At 44.5% G+C, this 13629-nt stretch overlaps 1 protein-coding gene across 3 annotated transcripts in view; it reads right to left on the bottom strand.

Annotated features, from left to right (window-relative positions):
* CAMK1D (calcium/calmodulin dependent protein kinase ID) overlaps positions 1-13629 on the bottom strand; it is a 230115-nt gene that overhangs the window by 25010 nt on the left and 191476 nt on the right. For all 3 annotated transcript variants that reach the window (XM_074869782.1, XM_074869783.1, XM_074869784.1), the window contains exon 6: positions 9795-9870. In XM_074869782.1, the coding sequence (XP_074725883.1) occupies positions 9795-9870 (76 nt within the window). The remainder of the gene's footprint in view (positions 1-9794; positions 9871-13629) is intronic.

Below are 13629 nucleotides of genomic sequence, written 5' to 3'. Positions count from 1 at the left end.
ACTTCTGAAGATTGTCACCATCCCAGACAAAGAGGAATTCTGCATGGAAACCTGGTGATGTTGATCCTACACTGAGCCATGCAGATATCCTGGCCTCCCTCTGCATGCTTTTGGGTGTTTATCCAGAGGAATAGCTTTATTACACAACCATAAGCCCTGCCATTCCCTCCTATACATGTGGTAGAGAGGAGCTTTCATGAGTTACACCCTACATCCACAGAGCACCAGTCCCTCTCGTTCCTCAACACAACTATTCCCCTTTCAGGAGTCTTCTCCATACTGGCTTCACTGCTCTGGTTGTCCTCCTGCACTGTTCCCACCCAATACCTTACACAAGCCAGTTGTTACACTGGCTTTATTCTCTCCCAGATGGTGGAGAGGCAGCGCAGTGGCTCTGCAGACATGCAGGCACAGCAGAGTCTTTGAAACTGGGACACACAAGAAGTAGCAACACCTACCCATCCACCTGCATGGCATCAGGATGGGTTTTTTAGCACAACCTGTGGTCTCTACATTGTACAAGAGACCGTAGCTGTATAGGAAGGTTTGTTGTACAACTGGGGAGCCACCAGCCACCTGCATGGGCCTCTTCTCTACCACAACAGGGAGGAAGAGCTGGTGCAAAGCAGGACAAGGAGCCCCACGGAGCTATCAGGCAGAGAGCAGAATGCATCTGCAGGCTGTGCTGGGCTCTGAGTCCCCAGGCACAACAGAAGGATATTGAGGAGCTACTCAACCTCTGCAGCAGAGCCTGCACGAGCTGCACATGGACCTGCTGCTGTTGTGGAGACACACGGAGAGCCTCTCCCTTTCTCACTTCTGCAAGTGATTTTGCTGCCCACATCAAATTGCCTACCTTGCCTAAGGCTAACAACAGTCCTGTCCTGGTTTTCAGTATTTATAATCAGACTTCTCAGAAAACCTAGCCCCAGGACAAGCAGGACATTGAACATTATTTGCCTAGTTTGAGCTAAAACACTCAGGGTGCATGGTCTCAGTGCTGCAGACAGCAGGGATAGTCACTCCACGGAGGCAGGGCTCCTCCAGCCCTGCAGACATGGGAAAAACATAGTCAGCACTGCGCTAAACAAATGCAGTGATAAAACTAGTGTGTTGGAGATCCCTCACGTCCAGATGATGCTGCATGCAGTAGTCTGTCCCTCTCTGTACAGCAAAGATATCCCTTCCTCAAGTTTTAATACCAAATGCTGCAAAGTGCCAGATTTACCTCTCAGGCTGATCCAAGGTTTTAGCAAACCCATCCTGCTCACAGTTAAACAGGCCTTTCTGCCTCTATTGTCTTGCATAAAGGTGATGCACTTTTTTCTCTTATCTCTAATCTATGGTGTAAATTCTTTCACATACTTTGCTGATATTGAAATGATCTTTTTCCTAAAGTTTTCTTAAACCCTGAGTCAATCAACCTCAATAAAGCATTTAATTGGAGAGAGGCAGCCATTATAAAGAGACTGAAGACCTAGCTGAAACACTACACTGTAGCAACAATAGAACAAGGGGAGGGGAACTGTAAGAAATGAAATACTCAAGTTATTTATAACCTAAAGCCAGCCTGCTGCCCTGGAGGTTATTTGAACCAACTCAACACTTGAGGTGAAAGGAGCAATGTTTTGTTAGCTCTGAAGAGCCAGTGTGCTTGATAAATAATTTAACTGCTGAGATGTTGATCTGCGTCAGATCCATATTGACCTGGAAGAACTCTACTGAAATTTGCAGCATTCAGATGAATCCACTATGGTTCAGCTGAATCAGAAATCTCTCTCTTTATCTTGCAAAGCAGATGAGCCAGTCCTCATTTATGTCCCACTGGATGACTGCCATTATCAAAAGCAAGTAAGATAATAACCTCATGCCAGACAAGCATTTATGTTCAGAGCAGGACTGCATACCTACCTAGTGGGTACGTGTTTGTGTATGGGACTCGATGGAGCACCTCCTACATGAAAACCAGCAGTGGCTGTCTCTCACAAGTGGTGTATGAGAAAGGTCATTAAAAATGGTGCATTTAACCAAACCCCCAAAAGCTAGTATGCACCTGGATGACGCATCTGGTGACCGAATGCAGAAACTGGATCCACAACCAGGATCCAGCTCTATAGGTTTCTATGAAGAACATTTATATAACTTGCTTTAATGTAATAAATATCATTGCTTATGTCCCACAGTCTTGTAGGGGGATGCACACAAACTGATTTTCACCTTCCTCCTCTTTTTTCACAATCCTCAAGATTTCAGGTACTTTAGTGAGGGGTTTTGAAAGGCTGGAGTTGCCAGCACCAGCACTGCAACTGTTAGGATGGCCACTGGTGTAACGATGTCCAGGCTGGAGGAAAACCGCTCCTCCAAAGGCACTTGGAGCCATCGCTCTGTCCCTCTTCCCTGGGGACACGTTGGGCTCTGTATAAGAAGCCTGACAGCCCTTCATTAATTTCTTGCTTTCCTCAGCACTTTCCTTAAACAAAACCAAACTGCTCTGATAAAACATTTTAGGGCGAGCAGACAGCACTGTGCATGCCAAGGTGCTGGCAGGCTGCTCTGGAGAGAGAAATAACTCTCTTAAAATGTGCACTGTACTAATTACCTTGGCAAAGGTACAAGAGCACAAGTTAGGGCTGCTGTGATTTATATATGCTTGTGGCAGCAAAAGGTAGGAGCAAACTGCTGAGCAGCACAGAGCTGGAGGGCTACAACCCTGCAAGGAGGGGACCAGAGAGACACAAACACCAGCAAGAGCCCCAGCCTCTTCAGAGCCTTTCCATCCTTTTCCTATACACATCCAGCTCTTCCCCTGCTCCTCTGTGTGGCTTGAGTATCTACACATGTCTGGGGCATCTACCTCTGTGTCTGGGAGGTCACTGCAGCACATTACAGGGGTGGGTGCTGGGAAGGCTGATGCAGGAGGATACCAGGACTGCTGGGAGTTGGGCACAGGGCAGAAAACCAGCCTCTTTTGGCACAGTTTCCCCTTGCTAGTGAGAGCTTGAGAAGTGCTAGTCATTCTTACATGTCATAGGCGGGGATATCCCTCCAAACTAGCCCCCTGCCTGGGAGTGGGCTGAGTGCAGGACAAGGGCTGGTCCTGGCTTGGCCAGGGATGGGGATGAACCTCCTGCATAGGGGGACCCAAGGATGTTCCTCCAGGAGGCATATAACTGAGGAACTACACCAGAAAGCACGTGAGAAGGGAGCAAGCTCCTTAGGGCAGAGGAGGTGGCACATGGGAGGGAAAGACCAGGGCATCCTGGCACAGGGAGGGATTGGGAGACAAAATATAGGTCGTCTTTCTGTGCTTTCCCTTAAAATCAGTTTAGGAAGACACAGAAGTTTTAATGTTACTTTAAAGTTTTAACATTACCGGCTTGGCAGTAAGGGATGGGAAAGCCCCAGTAAATTAGCCTATCATGCAATTTATGGCTGGAGGAAATATTGTTGGGCTTCCAGCAACTGGGCCACATTCCAAAGTCCATAATAAGTTTTTATTTCGTACAAAATCAAAATCCCACCGACTTCATTTCCATCTGCTGGGACATTTCTGTGTGAAAAAAATGACCTCACTATCAGAGGTTCTGCTGCTTTTCTTTAGATATGCAGAAATATAAAAATAACCCCTCTGTTTTCAATGTGAAAAAATCCTGCATTGTCCTGAGGGAGATTCAGGCAGCTATTAGTTGTCATCATTTTCTCGCAGTTTCACCAAATAAAAGCTTTTCAGAATTATTTAGCAACCTTATCACATCGGCAACAGATTCTCCCTTAACCTTTTATTCCCAGTCTTGCCTTAAAAAGAATGGGATGCAGATAAGAAAAACGCAGGTCGATGTACAAAAGAAAGATATTGCCAGAAGTCATTTCTAGAAGCCATCAGGAGAGGACAAGAGGAATACCAGGAACATCTCCTCCTCACCAGGCAGAGAAAGCAAACCCCTGTAAGCTCTCATTACATATTGGGAATCATACTAAAGGTTAAATAACCCATTTGCATGGTCAGTGTACAGCCTGTAACACAAGAGTCACTGGGGCTAGTTTTACAATTTTATAGTGAGATTAGAGCAAAGAATTCAGTAAGTGCTCAAAGACCTGAGATGTATAGTGTGGGAAGTAATCCAAGTGCTATTTATAGGGATAAACACATGTATTTCTTTTTGTTTTGGGAACAGACCCTCATACTGGCTGACACTGGTGCCCTCACAAAACTGTGGACAAGGACATATTAGCATGGGGAATAAAAAACAAATTAAGAAGCAAGCAATGAGGAGCAATCATTTGGGGTTGTCTTCCCAGTGTTTAACCGAGGTATCCTGAGCAATCCAACATGCCCATGTACATTTTACCACCACTAATTCTCCTTCCAGTACTGAAGAAGTAAATTATTCCTCACTTTCTTGCTTAGACTTGTGTGTGATGCTGAGCAGGCGAGCTAACTGGCCAGCTTTTCCCAATGTATGACTCCAGGATGATGGTGAAAACTTATTCTGGCATGATATACTTTGTATTGTCCCTGGTTAATCCTTCCATACAAACATAATTGATGATTCATGCACATCTGCTCGAAAATCAAAAGCAATTCATCAGCAAAGTGTGAAAGTATGATCCAAGATTTACCTCCAGATACTCACTGTTTATAAATAACAATAAAAGACCAGTAATTCTCTTGTCTTACCAGTGAACAGAATCAGAAGAAAATTCAGGGCAAAATGTGTTCAGCCTAGTGCAGAAGAGACAGGAGCTGTTGACTATGAATAACCAGGGGCTGAGGCAGAGCATTCTGTGGCCCCAGGTTCTTTTCCAGCTTTGGAACACGATTTTCTATTTTTTTGCATAAATTAACTCAATCTTCTCTATATCAGGTATACAAGTAATCAGTATTTTAGCTTCCCAAGCTTTTGTAACCAGACATGTCCAAAATCCAGCTGCTGGGAATCGAGTGAAGCCTCTTGCTCATCTTATGTTTTATATTTTTAAGCTGAACACATTATCAAAACTACCTTGTGATAAGTAGAAAGCCAAGCTCAACAGTGAGGCTGTTTCAAATTGAGAAATATTGCAACTGGAATAACAGGAAATTTCAGGCTGCTAAAATTAGTTCATGTGAATAATGACTTCTCATGCAAAACAGGTTTTGATAAAAACTCCACTGGTGCAGCCTCTGCAATCTGGCTGTCATTAACAAGAAGCATTAGAGACCGGCACTGAAACAAAGGTATTCTTTCCTAAGACATCCTTCACCTTGCATATCACGGAAACAAGTATTTGTCTAGAGCATCAGTGCCACAGAAACAGTTTGTTCTTCCAGTGTCATAAACTGAACGCTCTGCTGTGGACTGAGCTTGCGTCTGGAGGCACTCAAACCATTTGCAGTAATAATAGCTCAAAGCATCTTTAATTTATGCCTGGCTTCTGTGTTGGACTGACCTGAGTTTCTACCTTCTGAAATGACAACAGTCTGTTCATAGTGTCTGTGAGGATTCATGGGAGAGGTGGGGAGGTAATGCAGGACGATGTGCTTGGATTGCCCTATATATATGTCTCCGACTGGTTTGAGCGTGTAGTAGCCCCAACTGTGCTGACTGTGGAGCTCGAAATGGCATATCAGGATGGATGTGGTGATATATTGTAATCAATAACTCCTGTTCAGGGCAGGATTAACTACCAGCACTGCGCCAGGGTGGCTATGCTGCTGGTGCTTGTGGCATCTCAGCGCCATGCCACACTGTGAGCACGCTGGTGCTGCTACCTCCAGTGGTGTGGCACTGCTGAGACAGCAAACCTAGATGTTAAACCTGTGCCCATCACCAGTGGTATCAGAGACCCCAGCAGGGTTACCTCCTGACACCTTAGGGAAGGACCTCTCTTCTTCTCTGTCTTTACTGTACCCTTGACATCCACTTTCTTACAAGGCCCCATGTGCAGTTTCTCGCTATTCCTGGAAGCAAGGATGAGATCCAGTTCAAGATTAGGACACGTGAGATGTGGGCTGGGTTTCTAAGCTCCTGTTGCTGTCCATAGAGATGGCGTCAGTGGAGACTGGAGAGTGACGCGACTGTGCCATAAAGCAGATGAAACCAAACTGTGAAGGCAGGAGTCTGGGTATGGCGCAGGGTGTCATTCAGCAGCCTCAGCATGGGCATCTGGTGCTATTTGACATGGTCCATGATCTCCTGCTTGGCCTCCATCTGCCACTCCAGAAGGAGGGTCTCTGCAGCATGCTACACTTGCCAAATCCATGTGGCTGCCCTGGACACCCCAGCGTGGCACTAAATACGTAATTTTAGGCAACTGAATGACACATCTTGGTGAAATGACTGCTTGCATCGACCCAGGCTGGGTTGAGGTGCCCACATGTAGAGTCCAGTGCCACTGGAGAAGCTGTCAAGCACACAGGACCCCTGTCCCCAGCTGGCAGGTATGCCATGGGGCTATGGGAGGCTGGACTGTCCTGCAACCACAGCTTGAGACCAGGTAGGACACTGTATGTGACTGAAACAGCATTCAGCACCTCTATGAGGGCAACTGAAGAGCCCTGGAATGCTGCTGACTGTTACAGGAGCTGAAGGATGTAGCTCACATGCAGAAATGTTCAAGGAGGTGGTTTGATCTCAGACTCAATCCCACCCAAGCACTAACAGTCTGGGAAACACATTGCCGTGCTCCTATGACAACGCATTATTGCCATTCATATTGGCTGCACTTAATAAAAATCAAGTCTTTATTACATGAAGCACAGAAACCCTGAAAAGATTTCCTTGTCCTGCAGACAGGAATTCATAGGGACTTGTTCTTACTAAACTGATTTAAGCCTTCAGGGCTGGGAATTCCCCATACAGCAAATGGGGAATTTAGATTTGAGGAGCGTGTACACCTTGCTTGACAAGCCCAGCACATGCTGATTTGGAAAACAGAGCAGAAAACAGAGCAGGAAACAACTGAGCTGAACCTTGCAGAAAGAGCAGCCTTGCTTAGGAAGGGGGAAGGATTACGGATGAAATTGAAACCTTCCACCTATCAAAGATGTGTTCATAAACTGGGTGTGGAGGACACATTACTTAGTACTGTCTCACCTGTATTCCTCAGCAAGACACATAGAAGCAACAAGTGAAATATTAACAGGTCTGCCAGCAAAAGAAGACCTTTGGTGCATGAGCCATGGTTGAAGGGGAGTGAAAACTTGGAGGAAAGCAGAGACAAGTTGATCTCCAGGCAACAGGATGCAACAGTTCACAGCCTTCCTGTGGGCTGCCAGATGGACACATATTTTCACGGTGAATATCCGACAATAAACTGAACCTAGACAGTGGTCAAGCCTGGAACAGAGGCAGCGTACTGCTGTCTTCCACCTGTATCCTCCTTCCTCCCACTCTCTGAAGCTGGTGCTCAGCAAAGTACTACAAAAGCAACAGAAAAGACTCTATCTGATTGTCCTGCCATGGCTGGCAAGGACTGAAAATGACAAAAACCTGAACCCCACACCTTCCATGCTCAGATTTGCTTGTGGAAAATGGTAACTTTGGCTCAGCAGACACCATCCTCATTTAAAAGAACACTAGGGAATGATGTGTGAAGCAGCCTCTGAGGTATTTTGACATGTCTGCTGTCTTGCTCACTGCTGTAGCATGTCCTGCTGGGCTTTGCCACAAAGTCAGAATCTGCACTGTTGATTTTTGCTTTGTTATGCAAAAGCTTTTTGCATCCTGCTATTGATGGTTGCTTCAAGATAAATCTATTCCCCTGAAAAATTTTGTACTCAACAAGTTTTCAAATATTCGCGTAGATTGGAAAGCCAGTCATAAAGCTAATGCTTTTAGGTGGGACTTTGTTTTAAATAAATAAACATACTCGCAAATAAATAAAACCTTCATATACTATCTTAATATAAAAAAGCTATTCTGGGTAGCATATAACTTATGCTCAAGACTAAATGAAAATGTAAAGAATGAATATTGCACAGAGTGGATAGTACAGCAATGAGGTCTGTCCTGGCAAAAATAGTTCTACTACACCATCAAAAAGTTATTCATGCTGACAAGCCATGAAATGTTTGCATAAGGAGAAAGGGAACAAAGTAGGAATGCTTTAATGCTGTCCCTCATTGGTGCTGCTTTTTCCTTCAGTCTTGTATAACTGTGACAGTTGTGTAAAAGGGAAAAATAAAAAAAGGGGAAAGCACTGCTAATGTCAGTATGAAAAGACATTTGTTTCTGCAGCAGTCAACAGCTACACAGCAGCTCTGTGCTCTCTTTCACAAAAGGAATAGGCTTGGTGTGCTCTGCATGGTCGCCCTGAGTAGCCCGTGGCAAAAGCCTGACCTCTTGAAGACCCACATGAATAGCTCCTACTTCAAAGTCTGCTAGGCTGTGCAGATGCAACCTGTGCAATTGTTATTTGAATGACACACATGGACTCACAGACCTGAGCCCTGAGCACAGACTACCCCATCAGGACAGGCACCTAAACTAGAGGGAGTCTTCCTACAGGTTCACAGACAACAAGTTCTGCATTTTCTTCTCAATCCAAACATCAGCAGTGATTTTATATACTCGTGCATACAGAGCTGGATTCAGATGATGGTGCCCGGAAATGTTATGGACATCCTTCTCTGGACAGCACTAACGACCCTTGGCACCAGGATATCCCTGTGACCACAGTGGCCAGGACATCTCTCCAATCCTTCCAAGTGTTGTTGCTGGTGCAGGAGGTGGCTTACCTACTTCCATGGCTCAAGCACTGAAGGCGCACCCACATCTAGAGTACTGGCTGCCCCTTTCATGAAGACAAGTCTGGATATAAGGAAAAACCTTTTCCCCATGAGGACAGTCAAGCAGTGGGACAGGTTGCTCACAGACTTATGCAGTCTCTGTCTTCAGAACATTTCAAGACCCACCCAGATAAAGCCCTAGGCAACCTAGTCTGACCCTAAGGACAGGACTTCCTGAGGTTCTCTCCAATCTAAATTAGCCTATTAAGCCTTTGTGAAGAAGGGTGGCAAGTACTGAATGAGGACAGGAACTAAATCTCCATAAATGTACAAGTTCTGAAATCTATCCACCAAGTGGAAGAATGCACAAAAGTCCTGTTCCTGCAGCTTTCTCAAGCAACCAATCCCTACTCCTCTGAGCAGCAATTAGCCCCATTAGAGAAGCAAATCTCAGCCAAGAATGCAGAGGCTTAATGGCTTGATAGAAGAGTGACAGAACTGACAGGGCACAAATCACCCTCACGTATGGGACCTGATGGTTAGATGTGTTAAGGAAAATGATTCCTCATTTTCAGTAAAAGTCTCAGTACTTTGTATTGTGTTTTGATGAGAATAATTCACTGCAGTACATGAAAAGTTCTTCCCCCCTTGTGTCCCTCTGCACCCTTCCCAGGGAACAAAAAGCCATTACCGTGACGCCTTGAGAGAGGAGACCCTTCAGGATACACCTGTGGACACGGTGCTGTGCTCTGTGGGTATGGCCAAATTTGTTTCTTGTCAAAAGCTAATCTGAGCAGAGGATGTAATAACTTAACTAATGTCACAACCTGGATAAGCCCATACTATTGCACACAGTATAGTTCAGGTGGGAGCAAGGATTTTGCCTTTTGAAGTCCTGGTTCATTTCCTACCACTTCTGCCCAAATTTCAGCCTTTATGTAACTGGGAGGTGTCCAGAGTTCATGTTAATCCTGGATGTCAGAGATTAAGTTTTTTGGCCCAGACTAAGTAGCAAACTATATGGTGGGAGACCATGTTGCACGTCCCAAAGCTACCTGTGATTGAAAACTCAACAGATACTCACAGGATGTATGCGATGACCCCGATGGACCAGCAGTCCACAGCTTTGCTGTAAGGTTTCTGGGCCAGTACTTCAGGAGCTGAAAATAAAAAGCCAAACAAGGACATGTTACAAGACCAAACATTTGAATGTGGTCAAGAGATAGGACCCTGAAACTTGAAGCTCCCTGAGACCTTGTGTTGCCCTCCACATACAGCCCTTGCATTTGCAAATATCCTGATGTTTTTGAAGCTCATATTCTCACAAAGAAGGACAATTCTTAAAGTCAAGCAAATTCCCCATTTTCTGACTCCAAGGACAGAAAACAAAACCAAGCACAGAAAAATGCATGAGAGGCAGAGGGCCATCACCTCCCTGTCAGAGGAACTTTAGGAGACTTGGAGGAAAATGAGGTCAAGCTTTGCACCAGTGCTGAGATGCACATTCACCCTGACAGCCTTGCAGCTCCATTGCGCTGCCAAACTGGGGATTTCAAGAAGCAACTCAGAAAGTGCAGGATGTCAGGGAGGCAGTAAATTACATCTGCAGGAGAGGAAAGAGAGCTGTCACACCTCCCAACAGCTGCCTATTGGATGTCAGTCAGAGGGAGTCATCTGTCCTTCCGCCCCTGGGAACACAGACACCGCAGAGAGAGAAACAAAAAGTAGCAGGAATTGGACACATGCACAAAGGAACTGAGCCTTCTGCCTCTATCGCCTTCAGCCACCATAGTCTGAATTTTGCTAGAAGTGAGATCCTGGCTTTTATTGAAACTCTTTGTGGGTCTGCTTTCCTATCTTACACCAGTGAGAGTTAAAAAGGTGCATTTTTTTATTTGGGAGTCTGGAGTATTATGTTTTCCCTGTTGGGACCTTTCAGTGCCAATGCTTGAACATAAATTTTAAAACCCTGTGACTCTAATCTTTTTCATGTAAAGAAGCTTTTGCTTTTTTCAAAACAAAATGTCCACAATAATGCAAGAAATCACTGACTGTGGCATTCCTAAAGCAGACTTGCTACACTGGGTTTTAAAAAGTACAGTATTTCCTTTGAGTACTTTCGAGTTCAAATGCTGCAAAAAAAATCATGAAGGGGCAAGTCCCAGCAAAAAGATTTCTTTGGGGTTACACCTTCCTCTGTTAGGAGTCTTACCAACACCAAAGCAGTTAGTTACTTTAAGAGCAGTCAAAAATATTGTGAAGCACATAAATGTGTTAAAACTTGAGCCTCACATTGAGTTGCTACATATGCTTTGGTGTACTGGTAAAGACTCTTCAAAGAGTTATCTTCTTAAGCAAGACAAGTCAACAAACTAAGGTCAAAGCTGCCAGCAAGGAAGGAAACAGGAAGCAATAATGAGAAACAGACAAGTCTTTGTGTCCTTGGGTATGGGAGCTTATAGAAGGGATTGAAGGGAAGACAGTGCACGAGGCAGGTGAGGGCATCCAGGTTGCATTTCCACAAGCAGCAGAATGATGGAAAGGGTCAAGTCACACTGGGGACACATTGTAAAAAGGAAGAAAATCCAGGGGAATATGGGTAAAAATACAGCTGACAGCCAGATTATGAAGACTCTTGAAGATTGGGATATGCCCCAATCTGCAGCACAGGGTAAATATTACCCCAGTCTTCAAGTCATTCAGTGAACTAGGACCACTGCGTGTATAAGAAATTAAAATGGTGGTTCTGTTCATATATTGTTAATACACTGTTGTAATGTGTGAATACTCCAACATCTATCCACTATGTGCTAAAGGAGGTTTCTTTCCACTGTACCTAGCATGAATGGCTCCTAACCTGGCCCTAGGTGCTTGGCAGAAACCTACATCCCAATTCAGAGAAGCCCCTGACTCCTTCCAGGACATAAGCATGCTGCTGTAGTCTATCAAGATAAAGCTTAAAATGCTCTTACTACAATAGGGGACAGAGCTGTGGAAATATAAAAGGCAACTACAGTTAGTTCCCAAAATGTAACTCCTTTCCCAATGGCTAGGTCAGGGTCTGTGTGTCAGCTCAGTGCTAGTCAGTCCAGCTGGGGTGAATTTGAAGACAAACTTGGGATGAAAGAATAAAGCACTGGAGAGCCATCCTATCTGGCCTGCCACTACCTCCCAGATAACCTGAGAAGCCGGGACAGTCTGGCAAATGTACGTTTCTCTTGTATGAAACAGTTGTTCCTCCATTTTCTCAAAACAACCTTCCCAGACAATTCTTGTGTCCCTTAATCTGACTCTTTCTTTTCTGATTCATCAAAATTTGGCTCCAAGTTTTCCTCTAAAAAGAATCTTTCCAAAATGCGCATCAGATAGAATTTGTGAGACTCAATTTCCTTTTTTGTTTCATCCCTTGTGACTAAATTTTGTGACAAAATATGCAGAAGGGAGTTAATTTTCCCCTGTCCTTAGGTGATTAGATGTCTTCCAACTCCCTAGTCCTTCCAAATTCCCATCATTTTATTCACATATTTCTTCTACCTTTAACTGTCTGCTTATGTTTACATCATTTTCAAGACTGGTAAATATTATACATCTTATACCCCCCAAAGAAAATATCATGCAAATGGATCCTGAGCACCATGGATCCTAGTGAGCTCCTGACGTTATACAGATATGCCACATTAACATAACAGAAAACAAATCTGAGACAAGGGGATGTGGACTATGTAAAGATTCTCCCTCTTAAAACAGCAAAGCTGTGCTGGAGCATTTCTTTCTGGTTTAAATGAGTGAAGAGCACTGATAACAGACAGTTGCTGCTGTGGATGGTGGCTGTGAAGCAGGTAAGAACACTACAGGATGATGCCCAAAGCAAATGTGAGGCTATTTACCCCTTTGGTAAACTTTAATGAAGAAAGGAAGGAGGTTTAAGTAATTATTTTAAGGCCAAATGATTGGTTTTGATTTTTGTTCCAAAGAGCAGACATGCAACAGGAACAGGAGAACACAGCTAAGCATCATCTGTCTCTGATATATGGAAAAGACGGAAATATTTAATGAGCTGAAAAACAAGTCAGAGGAGCTCTCAGAAATGACAGTAGATCAGTGCCAAGAGGCAAAAGCAGGAGACGCAATGAAAAAAATCCAAGAGTTGACAGCATTAAAGGATCAACACAGACGGCTGAGGAGACAAAACAGCAAAGCTCCCATTTCTGGCACTGGGGAAATGCCAGTTGAGCAAAGGCTTCCAGTATCGCACTCCCCAGGGAATCACTGTGGGCTCAAATGCTACACAACGGTCATCCAGAGACAGAGAGTTCAATGAAGCAAACCTGGACCCTTCCTCCACATCCAGGAACTGTACTTTGGGCCAAATCAACATTGCTACCGGCAACATGTGGCAGGCAAAATGTTGGGTAATGGTCCCAGGGCCTCATTCCACCCGTAGGTACATGAAGATGTGCTTCCCAGGCTGGATGATCTGCAGTTTTACCATTAGGGGTTGGGTTTTTTTTAGTTACATTTTGCTTTTAATAAGAGAAAACATTAAAAGGCTTGTTTCAAATGGAGGTTTTAAGAAAAGGTACAGAACAGGAATGTTTGGAAACCTTTCAGAGCACTGTGCCATTACCCCCAGTGAGCACATCTATGCTAATAAGCTCCCTAAAAATGCAGCTGCTGGATGCCAAAACCAGCAATCCATGTTCTTGCAAAGAGCTCAAGTGATGGGGATTGCTCTGATACTTTAAGCCTGTTGAACAAACTGTACAAGTCATGAGGGTGCTTGTTCTTCATACCAGCCTCATACTTAAAAGTGATTCTCCTTCACTCCCATGATGGTGCTACTCCCAGCAGATTCTGCTGTCTCACAAGAACTCAGTCTAATGTTATTTTCTGTGGTTTATATGGCTTCCCACAAGCTG

This window comes from Strix uralensis, chromosome 5, assembly GCF_047716275.1.
Source record: "Strix uralensis isolate ZFMK-TIS-50842 chromosome 5, bStrUra1, whole genome shotgun sequence".
In the NCBI taxonomy this organism is placed as follows: Eukaryota; Metazoa; Chordata; class Aves; order Strigiformes; family Strigidae; genus Strix; species Strix uralensis.
The sequence above is the reverse complement of the archived record's forward strand: the minus strand, read 5'-3'. Positions and strand labels throughout refer to the sequence as shown.